The sequence below is a fragment of the Megalops cyprinoides genome, chromosome 3 (assembly GCF_013368585.1).
Source record: "Megalops cyprinoides isolate fMegCyp1 chromosome 3, fMegCyp1.pri, whole genome shotgun sequence".
In the NCBI taxonomy this organism is placed as follows: domain Eukaryota; kingdom Metazoa; phylum Chordata; class Actinopteri; order Elopiformes; family Megalopidae; genus Megalops; species Megalops cyprinoides.
Window position 1 is genome coordinate 14858368 of NC_050585.1, and position 17145 is coordinate 14875512.

At 40.5% G+C, this 17145-nt stretch overlaps 2 protein-coding genes across 2 annotated transcripts; both read left to right on the forward strand.

Moving 5' to 3' along the window:
- The first annotated feature begins 3087 nt into the window (after positions 1-3087).
- On the forward strand, positions 3088-8717 carry tbl2 (transducin beta like 2). Its single transcript, XM_036525294.1, has 7 exons — positions 3088-3525; positions 4768-4886; positions 5467-5651; positions 6141-6292; positions 6802-6928; positions 7362-7514; positions 8051-8717. Exons 1-7 carry the CDS (start codon positions 3399-3401, stop codon positions 8508-8510), a joined length of 1323 nt encoding a protein of 440 aa, XP_036381187.1. The 5' UTR covers positions 3088-3398; the 3' UTR covers positions 8511-8717.
- Positions 8718-10867: 2150 nt separating this feature from the next.
- On the forward strand, positions 10868-15437 carry bcl7ba (BAF chromatin remodeling complex subunit BCL7B a). The gene is made up of 6 exons (XM_036524902.1): positions 10868-11014; positions 12045-12120; positions 12568-12673; positions 12809-12973; positions 14023-14102; positions 14670-15437. The coding sequence occupies exons 1-6, from the start codon at positions 10923-10925 to the stop codon at positions 14754-14756; spliced, it is 606 nt and encodes a 201-aa protein (XP_036380795.1). The 5' UTR covers positions 10868-10922; the 3' UTR covers positions 14757-15437.
- Positions 15438-17145: the final 1708 nt, after the last annotated feature.

Genomic DNA, 17145 nt, shown 5'->3' on the forward strand with positions numbered 1-17145 from the left:
TCAAGAATCAAAAATCAAAGCATGTCAGACAGAAATGCTATATATATGTATGAGTGTGTGTGTGTGTGTGTGTATATATATATATATATATATATATATATAGTATTTGCTACTCAATATATTGTACTACTCTTTATATAGTATCTGTTACTCAAAGTATTAGGCTAATATCTCAACAAAACACTTACAGGCTCGGCTATAAGAAGCCAAAAGCTTTCATTGGCATTTATTTTCCTCATAGAACTTTCCACAGTGTTTTTAAAAGGGTCAGGGTAAATGTGAGTGGTGAGCAGGTTTACATGTGCAAAGCCAAAAAAGATCACATGAACCAGTGAAATAATTCCTGATCCTTGGCAGTCCATAGCTGATAGGTTTGCTGTGGCTGCTTGAACCAAGGACATATACTGTATTCTCTTTTTGTTTCCTGCAGTTTTGTTACTTCTAGTGTATCTTCTATCTGTCTGTGCTGGGTTCAGGGATTCTTACAAGAAGTTACTTCTACTCAAGACATCACTTCTAATTCAAGACATTTTGGGATTTCCAGTGATTTTTATTCCTTTGCATCATCTGTTGTGAATAGGCAATTCACACATACTTCTGAAGTAAAGGAAGAGGTGAACATAGGTGAACAAGTTTGGCCTGCACGCTCTTTCCTTCTATAAGCATCTTTGCTCAAACTAAATATCACTATCATTCACCAGTTGCTTTATCATTACAATCTGAGTGGGAGAAAAATGGCATGGGAGGAGCTGCAACTAAAATCCCTCATCAGTCATACCCATGCAGAGACTGTCAGTTATGTTTGTACTGAGCTCTCTGTAAATAAGTGTGTAAAACTACTTACTGACTATGTGCATATGTGTAGAGGCAGGCTGATTAAGGGACCAGATGGTTGGCTTACCTTGGATTGTGAATGTGTGAGAGCCGTCTTGCACAATAGCTGTGACTGATGTGGCACACATGTAGGGAGGTTGCTGCATATACAGCTGTGTACATTTTTGCATGTGAGCTGACGTTGTTAGGAGAATGAATGTACAGACAAGAGCAGAGTAGTGGATATGTTCTCTGCTCTCTGTGTCATCATATGTAATGGGTTTTAAATGCCAGCCAAATGGCACCCGCCCCCACTGTGTGGCAGTCAAATCCACTCAAATCAGGCTTGCGGAACAATAAAACAGAATCCAGCTTAACTAATGCCATAAATTAAAAAGCCAAAATTATAGAGAATTGAAAAACAGAGTCCAGGAACAAAATAACAAGAAGGTATTGAACTGAAGGATTCAGAAAGCTGAACAGGTTCAACTGATCCAATTAGATTAAAAGATGAGAGAGCCAAAACGGGGTCAGATTTATAACCATGAGATACCAGCTTCCTACCACTAGATGGTGTAGTAAGAGGGGCTAAAGAAATCTTTCAGCTAGATAAGTTTTGGGACTTTGGCTGAGGGATAGTTCTGGGCTAGACCATTGATTAAAGGGGCTCTAGCAACACTACAGCCCCTGACACCAATTTTCATTGGCAGAACTCCTTATGAATATTGAGATTCTGCAAGGTTATTGGTGATTAATGGGCTCCATTAAAAATGCTGGCATCCTGCACTTATTGAATCAACATGCTTACATTATCATCTGTGCTCACACTGTTTGTATGCCCTTGGCTCCTTGTCTTCATTCTCAGGGGCCCTGAGCTCCAGCTGCTGCTACTGCCACTTCTGCTACAACTAATAACAATGATAATTATAATGCAATCGGACATGGATGTGGGTCTCAGTGGTGCTGTATGCTGTGGGTCAGGTGCCCAGGTCTGTTTGGCATGAGAGACACCAACTTACACAGATGGCATGCAGCTACACACACACATATATAAACATACATATATGTGTATGACGCATAAAAATAATGGAAAAATAATACGGTATGCATACATTTACTTGGTCCAATTAAGCCAGTGTAATTATATGGAGCAGGTGGGTTAGACCATACGTTGGAGGCAGGGGAATCTGTTGGTTTCCTTCCTGGGTTGGAAGTAGCCATCCTACAAAAACAACATCCCTCAGACATAAATGAGACATACATGACCTTTGTGCCTTATACTCTACCAACACCCCCCAGCCACCCCCCCCCCTCCCCCACCATGCATACAGAGGATCTTGATTACTAGTTCACCTTGTGATTGCAATTATAACACTCTATATTTGGCTGATTTCTTTCCCCTTCTTTATGACACATCTGCAGAACAGTATATAGATTGGAGCACTGCGTTACACAATGACAGTGTTTCAGCTGTATTATGAAAAATGACTAAATATGGGACAGTGAAAGATATTGAAATAAGAGGGGAAATTGATAAACACCTGATCACACATGACACACATATCATAGAATTCTCTTTAGTACATGCCCAGTAAATCCTCCAAAAAGGAGGGCTTGGCAACAGACAGGCAGATCAGTCCAAATGGCAGTCTTATCCAAACTGAGCTTGAGCATGAATGTGCTGTCCCTAACCTTACCCGAGATGCTTAAATTCTTGGAAAGGACCATGTTGAAAAAGACTGCCTTTTAGACAGATCAGCCTCTGGGGACTACAGCCAGCACCTACTGGACGCTTGGAGAAACATATCAGGACAGCAATACAATGCTATGCGTAGCAACATGTTAGCATTGTTTTTAACAACGTTCTAGATATCTGACTTATTTTATGTTCTTACTGAATATTAAGAGTAAAGTACATTACAAGCTAAGTGAGGCAGGCTTAGAATTCGCTGAGCCACTAAATTGTACCAAGCGCTCTTATCTATCCCTTTACCCCACTTCAGTAAAAAATCGTGAAAGCTCTAATGTGAAGATACAGCTGAGTATTCAAAATGATTTACGCTGTGGGTGTGTCATCGTCTGCTTGCAACACAGTAGAAGATAATTCGCCTTAACCGCGTCACTCTCACCATCCAATCACACATGGCACCCACTGACTGTCAGTAGATCTCACCACTGAAAATTTACAGGAGACCCACGTATCCATCAATGAACAAATCGCTTTCCGGCCTGCTGCAAGCCGTACCATATTGATTTACGTTAGAAAACCAGATATCTAACTAATTCAGAACCATTAGTTGGACCATGCTAAATGAAATTTAAGTGCTCCGTGAAAAATTGTTCCGATCTCTAGAAATATTTGACAGTGAACTAAGTCCTACTTTACACACAGTTAAAACAAGTTTACGTGCACCTTAAGATAAACTGCTAGCAGTCTGGCGACTCGCTCCGGTAAACCGAAGTGAAACCTAACTCTCAATCCAGTTGGCTGGCTACCTGCTAGCTGCAGAAGTAGCTAGCTAGCGAAATTGGACGTGCTCGTCCTTTTGGAATTAGGTGAACGTGGCAGAAGTCTGCTGTTGAAGATGGAGCTAGCCGCGCTGATCGTCGTCTCAATATTGATAGGAGCTCTGATCCTCTTGGTCTCTGTCGCAGTGGGCAAACGAAAAGGCGAGATAAATGAGAAAACTGAACAAAGAGAAGACACTGTTGGTAAGAATATGCAGCCAACATTTGGCAGCTAGCTCCAGTAAAACTTGAAGCAGACGTGAAGCTAGTTCACTGAAACCCTACTTGTGCTGGGTATTGCTGTCACATTAACAAGTTGTGTCCCGTAACAGCGCCGGGGGGAGGGGGTTCCATATATACTAATCGTAATTTGCTAGCTAGCTATATTGTCAAGCTAAGCGGTGTCTGACATGTCAGAACTTAGTGACATGCCAAGGCAATAGACTCCTTCTTGTGTAAAATATTCGAGTGCATTGGCAGAATTGACGACTGACACTGAGTGAACACAGCAGTAACGTTTCAGACTACTTTGAAGCCCACTGTTAATTATACCGAACTATACTTTCCCCTTCAAAATTAGGTGACTCTTGGCTAGCCCACTAGCTAGCTACTCAATAACTGATCTCTTACACATCTCACATATCACCAGCAAATGACACAGCAGAAGCTCATATGGTTAACTGAATGAATTAAATGGTAACAAAGTATTGTAAAGAAAACAGTTATTTATATTATTTTTATATACAAAATTAAATATCATTTTCTTAAATTCGTTTTGAACGTTACAATTTTTAATTAAATGAAAATGGAAAGGAATGGGAAAGTAATTGAGAAGAGCACAGGTCAAGTTCTCTTTCAATTGCAGACAGTGTAAAGAGAGCATTTTTCTAAAAAAAAATTTTGACTCACTGAAACCTGTAAAATTCTATGCTTAAATGATTTGAAGAGGAAAAGATACATTTTTCTATTTACAGCTGTGTTTGATTGCAGATCATTACACTTAATTGTTTGCAAGATCCTGAGTGTGTTTGGGCACTGCAACTTTATTTTGTACTATATATTTTTTATCAAATGTAAAGTCAGTGGAATTGATTGTGAATAATGTGAATTTTTATATTGAGAGAAGACATCAAATTTCTTGCGGGGTACATTGTAAGTTATTTAGGGCTTGTTAAGTGTTTATAACAGGTTTAATTACTAGAATGATAATATAATGCCCAAGTCAGGAGCAAGCATATTACGTTTGACTGTTGTTAAAGAGGGATTTTGCTCCAATTTATCCTGTGTATCAATAAAGCCCATCTGCACTTTTTATCATACATATACATAGTGTATAATCTTTTTATTGGTTGAGAATATAGTTGCACATGTAAAATGACTTGATCATTTAAACATGGCAGAAGCCGGCGGATGTGCTGATTACCGCCTCATTGTTATCTCCTGCAGTGGAAGAAAATGGAGACAAGGCACCCCTATCGAAGAAACAGAGGCAGCAACAGCGACCCCGTAAAGAGAGGACGCAGCAGCACACGTTCTCCCACCCACTCCTTGCATCCTCCTTAAAAGTAAGCCATGCCCTTTCCTCTCTGTTCCTAAAACTGAATTTAATTGGTGTGATATGATTAGCACAGCAGTATCCTTCTTGGAGTATGAGGTATTTCCAGTGCGTAAAACGTGACTTGGTTTTGTGGCGTGGTGTGGAATGGTCTTTGTTCTCTTCAGGTTGATAACTAGAGGGTACAGCTGTAGGTTTATCGGTTGTAGTCATAGCCCTATCCTTTCAATGAACTTCACTGCTCAACAGTAGCCTTGTACTGCAACAAAGCAGTTGGTCTATGTTCACCTTTAGTGATTTCTTTTGGGTCCTTCATTTTCTCTGTTGTAATTATGTTGAAGGCAGATCAATAATGAGGGTTGTTCCCTTAGATTTTCTGTTTCTGTGACCCTGAATGATTAAACGACACATTGTCACATTTCAGAAAGTAGCTACCTAAACAATCCCTCGCTGATAAAATTGAAACACAGTGATACAACAAATATCTTCACAGTTGAAGCGGACCAGGAGATAATGATGATATCAAAGGCCTGGCATATCAGTCCAAAGTGATAGTGTGAGTCAGTCCTGCAACTGTCACCCCTGTCCAGAGTCACAGTGGCAATGTGACGTGCCTGGACTTCAGCAGCAATGGGAAGTACCTGGCTTCCTGTGCAGATGACCGCACGGTGCGGATCTGGAGCACCAAGGACTTCCTGGAGCGTGACCACCGCTGCCTGCGCGCCAACGTGGAGCTGGACCATGCCACCTTGGTCCGCTTCAGCCCTGACTCACGGTACCCGCCTCAAAACTCCTCCACAGCCACTGTCTCAGGTCAAATTGTCTCAGACCAGGTGCTGTTTGTAGCCAGAACACTTCAACCTCTTTTTCTTGTTTTGATTTGAATTTACAGAATAGAAATTGTTTGTTGTTGTTTTGCCAAACAATGTTCTTCATTTCCATTTGTAAAATCAGAATTATTATGGTTCATGGTCTAATCCCAGCCTGGGACTCTGCATATTTCACGAATAACTAATTGTTAGACACAGCTAATAATGGCTGGATGCTGTCTAGTGTCATGCCTTCCACTGCACTGGTTTGCTATGCTAAAGAGCACCGCAGGCTTGAAACAAGGCCTGACTTAATACAACAGCAGTAATATTTGGCTGTCACACTGACACTGAGAACCAGCTAAAAGGGTCCAGACCTGTATCAGATTTGGTGGTGTCAGTTTGTGTCAGGTTTTCCGTTTGTATCCAGGTTGAGAACTTTGTCCGTGTTGCAGAGCCTTCATCACCTGGCTGGCCAATGGAGAGACTATTCGAGTCTTCAAGATGAGCAAGAAGGAAGACGGTTCCTTCAGTTTCAAAGCTGCACCTGAAGACTTCCCCCAGAAGCACAAGGGAAACGTCATCAACATTGGCATTGCAGAAACAGGTATGCGGGCTGGGCATGGCTGTCAAGCTGCCATCCTGTGTGTAATGTGGCTGATTGATTGGTTGTAATTGCTTTGTTACACACTCAGAACACACATGCCTTGCTGAGAACTTCACATTATTTTAACATCCCCAATATTTTTGTTTGACTGAGGGATAGTTTTTGCTCATTGCACATAAAAGCCAGTTTAGTGATGCATTGGGTGTAACACCCTTCTACACCATAACTACATTGATTAGAGTCAGACTTAGTAAGGACAGTTTTCATACAGATGAAAATGTTCTCCATTATTTACAAGAGCATCATATCTGATGGCAAATAGCAGGAACACTGTGGGAACAAAGATGAGGTGGAGAAGGTTGTGCAGAAATTTAAACTGGAGCAGGCCATGCCTAAAATACAGTAATGTAAAATGCACTCACTCATGACATATATTTTTGAGATCTGGCCTTTAAAATAGGGATGGAAAGCTTGATGAGAAGAGTCTCTTTTCATACACTGTATTCCAGGCAAGTTCATCATGACAGCATCCACTGACACCACCATACTGATCTGGGATCTGAAGGGAGACATGCTGGCTTCCATAAACACCAACCAGATGACCAACTCCTATGCTGCCATCTCTCCCTGCGGCAGGTCAGTTGGTCTCCTTAGACTCGACCGTAATTCGATTACTTTCATGCTTACATTTGGACCATAAAACACACTTTGAGTAAGTACTGATCTAGATGGAAGCAATGAATTATGTTATATATTCAGTTATGTTGTTTCCATAATCAGTTCTTGAGGGACTTGCAACTTAGCAAGTCCACCTACCAAGATGTCTGCTCTGAGGCCCTCTCTGTATTCACTGTACTGTCTATTAAGGCACATTGTGTCAGGCACAGAAAGAATTATAATATTATTTCTAATTCTAATATTTTTCTGTTCACGTGTGTGAATGCTTAAGTACCTGTAAACCTAATTTCATGTTCTAGTAATGGTACGTCAAGGTCTAGACACTTTTTAATGGTGCTAGAATGTTTCACCTTGCTGTTGTTCATCAAGACTATGTCTCTCTTTGGAATAGGTTTGTTGCATCCTGTGGCTTCACTCCAGATGTGAAGGTATGGGAGGTGTGTTTTGGAAAGAGTGGAGAGTTTCGGGAGGTGGTACGTGCTTTTGACCTGAAGGGTCACTCGGCTGGTGTCTATTCTTTTGCCTTCTCCAATGACTCCCGCAGGTACGGTATGCTCAGTTTGTTGTATCATCCTTTTGATCACAAAGATTGCTTTCAAGTTCGTCCATGTGCAGTACACTATGACGGCACTGTCTCCCTGCTACGACTAATTGAAGATGTACTGTGTAATGCTGGAGGTGGCTTATCAGCAAAAGATACATCAAAGGGGTTGTCATTCAGAGTGAAAATTACTCTCTGCTCTGTAAACGCGATCCGGGAGGTGAATTATTTACAGGGCTTGCATACTTCCATAGCCCTAGTTGTGGTTGTAACTGATGTACAAAATAGGTAAAAATTTTAACCTTTTTATCATAACGTTATCAACACTTTATATTAATAGAGCAGTCATTCTTCAGGACAGCTCCTCATTTTGTAAAATGGTTCTCAGCCTGAATTAGTCTTCATTTGAAATACTTTTTAAAATGTAAGCTATAACTTGGAAGTGTTCCAGTCAAGGTTGCAGTTGTACTGCCCACGTGACTGATGGGGGTGAAGCACTGGTCAAACTTAGAAATGCTTTATTCTCCTCGGCTCCGCAGAATGGTGACGGTGTCCAAGGACGGGACGTGGAAGCTATGGGACACGGACGTGGAATACAAGAAGCAGCAGGACCCGTACCTGCTTCGGACAGTGCAGTGCCAGGTGTCGGAGGGCAGCCGCATCGCCCTGTCGCCGGATGCACGGGTGGCGGCCGTGTCCAGCGGCTGCAGTGTGGCCCTGTTCAGCACGGCCACCGGGGAGCTGGAGGAGGAGCTCCACGGCGTCCACAGCGAGGAGCTCACGGACCTGAAGTTCGACATCAACAGCCGCTTCCTGGTGTGCAGCGGGGACCGCGCCATCCGTGTCTTCCACAACGCGCCGGGCTACCGGGCCGCTATCCAGGACATGCAGGCCATGCTGAAGAAGGCCTCCAATGAAGCCATGCGCCAGAGGTTACAGCAGCAGATCCAGGAAGCACAGAGTGCACTGGACAGTGTGTTCTCTACATCCAAGGACTGAGTTCCCCCTGTGTCTGTGTGTCTGTCTCACTGCCTCTTCTCAAGGAACTGCCTGCCTTTCAGCCTCTGTTTGGCGTAAATGGCATATGCTTGCTGGTTTTAAATAATAAATCATGGTGTGTTTATATTAAAAGTTCACTGACCTGTTTTATTTTCACTTCTTTTAAAATGTATTTGAGTGCCTTCATCCTACAGGAAAGCAGCTATACTCCGCTCCTCATGTAAGATTTATACTTCTAGTTCTTATGTAACTCTTGCTGTACGTGATCCCACTCTTTAGGGTGTTGACTATGACTTAGTAGTATTGTTAATTAATCATTGTGTTGTTGTGGGTACTTATCTATTTTGGTACTCTCTATGGTTTCTGATAATCCTGCAATCCTGTAACCATGATTATTATGATGATTACCTTACTTGGTTGGCATACCTATAATGGACAAGAAAATGTATGTTTTAGTGATATCACACTGATGCCAAATTGCTAATCTACCACAGATTTTGCAAGATCATGGGTGTTCTGTGGAACCTAAGAGAAGGTCAGTACAGGAACAGCCACCCTAAAATACAGTTAGATTGATGTACATGTTGCCCCAGAAATCCTTGCAAATGCATGCATGCCATAATTAAAAAGGGATCTAAAGAAGTTTATGTTCAGCTCTGCTCTCTGACAAAGGGATGTCATGAATGAATGGGCAAACCAGACCACTCAGGTGAGCAGTAGGTACTGTGTAGATCCATTTTGTATAATCTGAAAGGGCAGACAGCAGACACTAGTCATCAAATTGAAGCGTCCATAAAAGTAAAAACTAGAAAAGAGGTGTAGTGCCTACTGTAGACGGATGCCATGAAGCCATGTTCATTAACTTAAGGTAAGAGGGAAGACCCATGTAGAATTGTAAGTACTGTGTCTAGTGCATGGAGATTCGTTTTCAGCATGTTCGGGTATTCAGTACGTGGTGATGTGCATTGTTCTTAAAGCAGAACGCAAATACAACTTACACAACTTTTTTTTTTTCTTTTGTGAAGCTTCTCTTTTTTGTTGTTTATTAATGTAGAAAAACATTTACGAAAGCACATACAATATTAATACAAACCATGAGGCAAGTACTACATCCATCAGAGAAACATCATACAAAAACAGAACAGTTTAACCATATACAGAGTCAGGGGTATGTAGAAATCAAATAAATATTGAAAAATGCTCACATACATATGTATTGCTTTTTTGTTTTTAATGCCATGAAGTAAATCAACATAATGCTTAATTTCTGTAATGAATAGACAAAAGTTTGGTTTACCTTTGGCCCATTTCTGCTTATGTATATGGTATTTACCCATAATACACATATTTATAAAAAATGTAACATCTTGTAGGGTATCTTTACCTTTGAAATACAACCGTACATCTTTTCCAGATAGATGATCCCTAATATTGACGGTCTTAAAAAAAGGTTTCCATATCAATCCAAAACATTCTGCTATAAATACAATTATTAAATAATTGATCAACAGTTTCACTCTCCATTCCACAGAACTCACATTTGTCATTAATGTCCTTATAAAACCTTGAAAAAAATTTTAACCGGAGAGAACAAATAAATGGTTTTAAAAGATACCTCTTTAATTTTATTGGTAAAGCAGTATTTTCTTGGTAGGGTCCATGTCTCTTTCCAGTTGATATCACTATTTTGATTGCTAGTATGTTACAGAGGAGCTTATTCTGCATACACAGACCTCTTATGAAGTTATTAATTCCATTTACTTCCCCTATGTTCACACCATTCATTACAATATCAGGTGTATAAGTATATTTCAATTCATTAAGTCAAATTTCCTCTAATTAGACACATTAGACCTGAAGGGATGGCATCAAACACAATAGCATATTCTTTTGTAGATATTGGTATCTGAATTTTTAAAAGAAATTCTGTATAAGTATATAGGTACCCACTGTCGTTAAATAACTGCCTCACCAATAAAATATCTGCATGTACCCATTTTTAAATAACATTTTATTTGTTAATGTTATATTCTTGTTATTCCAAATAATGCATTTGTGTGGAGAAAAATTATGTTTGTAAACCAGCAACCAAGAAAATAAAACATGTCTGTGGAAATTACTTAATTTAGTTAGGATTTATCTAACATCAAAATTGCATTTTAGAAAAAAAATCAATGCCACCCATCACGACTTCCACAACGCAGTTCGTACAAATCCTTAAAATGACGTATATCATGAAATTTAAATTGGTAATTTGACAAGATGAAACCACGTGGAAAGATGGGGAGGGCGTTCAATCAGGAGGACCAGTGAGTGGGTGGTGTAGTCTCGCGAGATTAAGAAACCGGATAGCCAGACCGATTCGGTCGGAGTGGCTGGAGGGGCAAAATAAAACTAATACCAATCTTGAAAATGTCTGGACGCTCAGTTCGAGCCGAGACCCGGAGTCGCGCTAAAGATGACATTAAGAAAGTGATGGCGGCCATTGAACGAGTCCGTAGATGGTAAGTGAAAACAACCATTACGATTTTCATTGTGTGAGAGAAATGTTTAAACATTCCCGAAACAGAAACTTCAGCGACAAGAGGAGGTGCGGTTTAGGCGCTGAATGACAGATAATTGACAGAGAATGTAGCCAATGGTGTGAATTGTGGACCTGTCTCCCTAGAGACAAGTAGCTTGTCAACGAGAGGCGGGACCAAAAGGGGGATTTTGAAAGGCTTATTCTGTGAATGACGCAAAGCAAGGGTGTGAGTAACTCAATTGACAGACAGCTATATGTGTTGAATTTATCACAGGAGATTAGCACAGGCTCTGTCAAGAAAAAGGAACATTTCGGTTACGTGGCCGCGCAGCGATACAAGTGCGTTGAATTCACTGTTCTCTGTTTCTAGAAAGAAATAGTAGATTTTTGTTGGCGAATTCCCCAGGGAATCTAAGTTGCAGTTACAGTGTCAGTGACATGAAGGCCAATGCAGCTAGTTAGCAAGCTAGCTCTTCTGGCTACCTAGCTAGACAGCACAGTGTAGCTTCATAGTTTCTCACAGCCCAAGGGCAAAGCAAGGGCTGAGGTTGATAGGAATTTAGGAATGCATTTCTGAGTGATGGCTCACATTAAACCTCAAAGACCAATTTTGTTTGTAGTAACTCAATAGCTAGCTAGCTAACTAGATATTGCCCTAAGCATTCATAGGAGTTAGCTAGAGAGTTAGACTCTTGTGGGCTAGCAGTCTTTGAATTGATTAATTACTGTAGCTGTTCCATTCGTCTGTAGCTGTCTAGAAAATACATTAATTTTGAACAATCAAGGGAATTAAATTGGGCAGTTGTGCAGGTGATCTGACAAAACAGAAGCAGGCAGTGATATGGCTCTTCCAGGCCAAATCTGTTTTGTGACCTACTGTAGAAAAAGACATTTTGTGTGTTTTACAGCAGTGTGCCTGGCTGCTTCAGTCAGTAAGCTAGACCCAGATCCATTCAGGCCAAATACATCAGCAGGTAGCCAAATCTAAAACATCGTGTACCTCTCTCCAGGGAGAAGAAGTGGGTGACGGTTGGTGATACATCTTTGCGGATATTCAAATGGGTGCCTGTGGTGGACACCAAAGAGGTAGGACGAGTGGTTCATTAGGGCAAATAACCCAGTCCTACGTTCACTATATTCACTGTAGCATCACAGACATCGGGGTGGTGTCACAGTATCAATTGTCAGTTTGTGCAATTTGAGTTATGTGGTATTGCTATTAATACATAACCCATTATCATAGTGCACTCAGGTGTTGGCTGGTGGGTATCATTCGCCAGTGCTATTCTGCTAAATAATGTTCAGTTTGACATGGTCTCCTAGTTCTGATTATTGACTGTGTATATACATTGAACATATATTACTGTTTAGTAATTCTGTTTTAGTAAAAACATTGAATGAGGTCATCCTGTTGAAGGAAAAAGCAGAACCGTGTGTCAGTGGAAAAAATAATAAAAAAAGGGTTTAATGTTTGGTTATGGGCAGTGATCCAAGTGAACACTCTATGTGTATCCCCACATGGCTGTTCCACAGAAAGAGAAGAACAAGGCTGCTGCCGCCGCTGCAGCAAGGGAGTTGAAGGGTTTCCCCACAGACACAGCCTCTGAAGATGCTCGGTCCGTCCTGCTGGATTTCCAGGGTGAGTCGGCAGGTCACAGTTCAGGTGAACTGCCACGTGGAGTAGATGACTGTTCCTGTTGGTGGCGTGTCCTTGACATCCTTGGCTTCAGTCTGCCAAAGCCTCACGCAGAATCCTTGTGTTTTTTGTGCACAGATGAGAACAGCAACCAGAGCTCCCTGTCGGACACGTACCAGCCCAAGGTGGACAGCAGCAGCAACTCCAGCCCGCAGCCCAGCGAGCCGGTCAGCCCCGCCCACACCTGCGACTTCCGCAACGACGACTCGCAGCCCCCCACACTGGGCCAGGAGAGCATGGAGGGTGAGAGCGTGGAGGCACACATAGAGGCACCTGTGCTCATCCATGTGCATGCACTCCTGACCTCTGACAGACACTCTGATGCCAGATGGGGCTACAGAGGTTCCTTAGCAGGCAGGAAGTTTGGTCCCCTGCTTTCACTGTGCTGGCATGACAAAGGGGTGAAACATCTTGCATTATCTTAAGGATTTAGACTGTGAGAAGGTTAATCGGGGCAATTTAAGCAATTTCACTGAAGGGGATATTAAGCTGTAGTTAACATTTTTTCAAACGTCATTTTTCCTCAGTATTGACGTAATATTTTTCATCAATCCCTATGACCTCCAAGTTCATTTTTGTATAAAAAAGAGGCCTCGCAGCAATTTGTTTGTCAAACTCCAGGTCAAAGGGGCTGTGAAGTGGAGGAACTGTTCCAAGAACAGTCTGAGCCGTACACCTCAAACCAGCTTTCAAGTCTGAGCTGTATGAATCGATGACAGTAACTGGGAATCTACAGCAGTGGAACACAGTTGACAGTCTTTCCTTTGGGGTGGGGTGCATTTTGTCGGCTAAGGTCTCAGCTAACGAGTGCCACTGTTGCACTCACTGGCATATCATGAGGCACATATGAATTACCCAGATGATGTCAATGGAGGTGCACCTCCAGCTATCCTCCGGCTCGTGCATTGTAGGACTTGTAGTGTGAAAAACAGCCATTTGCTGCACGCCAGATGAGTTGCATCTGTCATGATTTATGGGTCCTTCATGACCATAGAGAGTGTTGCAGAGTGGCAAACGTAACATAGTGCAATTAGTGATTCCATAAAAGGGTGAAAAGGGGTGAAAAAGTGTAACAAAATACCAAAAAAACAAGGTCAAGGACAAACGATTGAATAACAGTGTAGGTACTTCCAGCACTCATAAATACAGGTTTATCTTTACTTTGCCATGGTCTGTACTTTATCGTAAGAGAGTAATAATTTAGTATACTCTGATATTGTAAATTGCCTTTTCAGATTTTCACAAGCTTGATTTCACATGACATTCCCCCCTCCCTCCCTCCTCTTATCCAGAGCCATCTCTGCAAACATGTGAAGTTGCTGATGAACCTCCAACACTAATCAAAGAGGACCTATTACCCCTCACTGCTCAGGTGAAACACCTTCCTTCTGCACAAATCTCACCTCTCTGTGTCAGCTTCATTGTAAGCATACTCTGAATGCTTTAACATATCCTGTATGTTAACTTTACCAGTGTATTTTACAGCTTGTTTCTTTGTTGTATTACAACCCCTATATTATTTCACTGACCCAGATGTAGTCTATACAAAGTCAAACTCAACGGAGCACAGCTTAGTTAATATAAAATGATGATACTTTTATCAGTGTAAAATGCACAACTTCTAGGTACCAGCAGTTGTTACTTGGAAGAGCTTATTGCTGAGCTTACTGTCGTGAACAAAAACAGAAAAGCGCAAATAAAGCAGTCACATAGAGTCAAAAAATTTGTCATTTTACCATTTTAACCAGAAGGTCTGCTTCAGGCAGTCCCGTAGATCTACTACTGTTGGTGCAGGCAATCATGCAGCTTACACTAATGAACTATTTCTGTTAAGGTAGGCTTCTTTGTGAATATGGCAGTTTTTAGCACTCTGATATCCCTCAGTACTTCTGCCTGAAAAGTCTAGACAAAAATATATGGTGCTATTTTTTCTCTTCAGGAGGAAGATGAAAGTTCTGGGGCCCCACCATTGAAAAGAGTGTGCACTGAGCAAAACTCAGTCCTGCAGGCAACATCTCTAAGCTAGCCCACAATGCACTGGGATCAATCAGCCAGTCAGCAAGTCTGAGAATGGCTGCAAAAGACAGGGCAAGGACCAGACATGTTCAACAGAGTGAATATGTTTGTATTTACCTGAAACAACTAGCTTGTACCATCTTTTCCTCCTGCAAATGTTGCATTTTTGCGTAACTCTCAGATACTCTTTCACCTGAGGTTTTCTGATGGATGTTAAGCCAGAACCAAAACCAAAACGCCAGAGAGGGTCACAGATGTCTGCCACTGGCATTTTTCTGTAATGGAATAAGTTAAATGAAACAGAAGATGTAAGGTTGAGGTTTATTTAATTGGGAATTACTATTTACTATATTCAAACACATTACTTCACAGTGTACATAAATTCCTTGTGTATGCAGTATGATGCAAGAGGGCTTTGATGTTACAGGCAATTTGTAACAAAATAATACAAAAAGCCATGCTTGTTGTTGTATTGTCACATTACTCTTGGTTCAGCCTTGAATTGCATTTTAACGTGGTGTCATTGTTAATGCATGTAGACTATTTAAGAGTGTTGGCTGATGGGGTATATGATATGTCAACGATTACTTCTTGTGTATGTAAGAAAGTTACATTTTATGTGAATACACATATTTTCATATGACATTGACTGTACACAGTACTGACCATTTGAGGAACGGGTGCAGGTACAAGGCAAAGAAATTCAAATTGATTTAACATTATGGAATGTTGAAATTACAATTTTACCTTGAGGTGCCTGTTGTTCTAGTAATCCTTCTTCTGAAGAGCTGTAAAAGGCATCCAGGGTCATTCTTTGAAAAATTATCCATTCTTAATATTACTATTATTGTTTCATATGTGGATACAGTTACAATTTAAAATTTTAATGTGTCTAAGATAAGACAATGAATATTGCAAAAAAAAATTAAACTAGGAATGTGTTATGTTTGACAGGCCAAGCATATACTAAATAGATGGCCCTTACTAGAGTATTTTATAAATGCTTGGTATGTCCATCCATGGTATGTTCTTGAGTGAATGTTATTCAAAGAACCATTCCAGGTACCCTTTAATGTTGTTTGTGGGGTACCTTAATTATGCTACTCGATTCAGCATGTAGTTGAAGCACTTTTCTGGTATGTGAGGAGTACCAGTTGTTACATTTTATAGTTACATAAATACTTTATTTTTAATGCTGTAATTGTATATGCCCCAAAGTAATGTCTCCCCCTACTAAATTTTATTTAAATTTACCAGTTTGCATGTTCAGTCTTCTCACAGTAAAACCCCCTAAAAGGCACCAGGGTGGCTTTCTGGTAATCTTGTCCATGAAGGAGACAGATTTGTTTCATCAGGTTAGCATGTATGCTTAAATTCAGAGATGCTAATATATGATTTGTGGGATTAGTAGCACTTTTTAATTTATTGACCAATTTGATATTTTTAAAAAACTTGCTGTATTTTCATGTTCTGACAATCAGAATCGCTCACTGATTTGCTAAGAGTATAGAATATAATATGTTAATAAATTTCACTGTTTGTGGAAGAAATGCTTTACATTTTGAAGTCGAAGTTTTGAAGTGCTTAAGATGTCTACCTATTGTTAGTAGAAAGGAAAAAATCTGGCTCTAGTTTTGCCCACTAATGGGGTATCCAAAAATAGTATATTTACTTCTGCAGACACTGGGGACTCTAGTATTGACCAGTTTTTCAAATAGTTACAACGTGTACCCTCTTGCAATGTTATGGTAACAGTACAATCAGTGCAAACCACTCAGGCCATAGAACAGACATGATCTTTTAGGCTAACAAAAATCAAAAGCAAAATAGCCCTTTAGGGATGCTGTTGGTTGAAATGTTGACCACTAAAGATAATGATTTCTAACTATATGCAATCTGTTTGCTCGCTGAAAACTGTGTTAAACCACACAAAATGAAAAACATGTAGCTAAGAAATTGGTGTTTGAGATTGATTTGAAAAATTAGCCATTGTCATGAAAGGAATAGCCATGAATGTGTCCTGATTTATAATATGCCAGTCAATCTTATGGCATGCGCTTTTTTAGAAGATAAGTTTCCTTCATATACAGTAAGTGTGTACCACATGCTAGAGTGATTTGGAATAGTGTTGAGCTGTAAAGTTTTGTATAGAGCTTTGAAATATGTGTCGCTGTTTAATTTACAATATGATTTTTTAAATTACATTTTCTCTTGTAATGTTTATTTTCGTGTTCCAGATTTCCTTACATTCAAAGAGTTGATGTGCAAATGTTTAAACCTGTTGGTTGAAATACTCAAGTAAAAGATTCCTCACAGCCATACTTTAAACAATCTTATTGCAAAACATGCTGTTTGGTCTACAAGTGCATTCTTTTATTTTACTTGTAATGAAGAAGGAC

Coding starts and splice junctions, on each gene's coding strand:
- tbl2 (XM_036525294.1), top strand. CDS start 3,399: ATGGAGCTAGCCGCGCTGATCGTCGTCTCAATATTGATAGGAGCTCTG. Junction 6,293..6,801: donor CATTGGCATTGCAGAAACAG/GTATGCGGGCTG, acceptor ACTGTATTCCAG/GCAAGTTCATCATGACAGCA. Junction 7,515..8,050: donor TTCTCCAATGACTCCCGCAG/GTACGGTATGCT, acceptor TCGGCTCCGCAG/AATGGTGACGGTGTCCAAGG.
- bcl7ba (XM_036524902.1), top strand. CDS start 10,923: ATGTCTGGACGCTCAGTTCGAGCCGAGACCCGGAGTCGCGCTAAAGAT. Junction 11,015..12,044: donor ATTGAACGAGTCCGTAGATG/GTAAGTGAAAAC, acceptor ACCTCTCTCCAG/GGAGAAGAAGTGGGTGACGG. Junction 12,121..12,567: donor CTGTGGTGGACACCAAAGAG/GTAGGACGAGTG, acceptor GCTGTTCCACAG/AAAGAGAAGAACAAGGCTGC.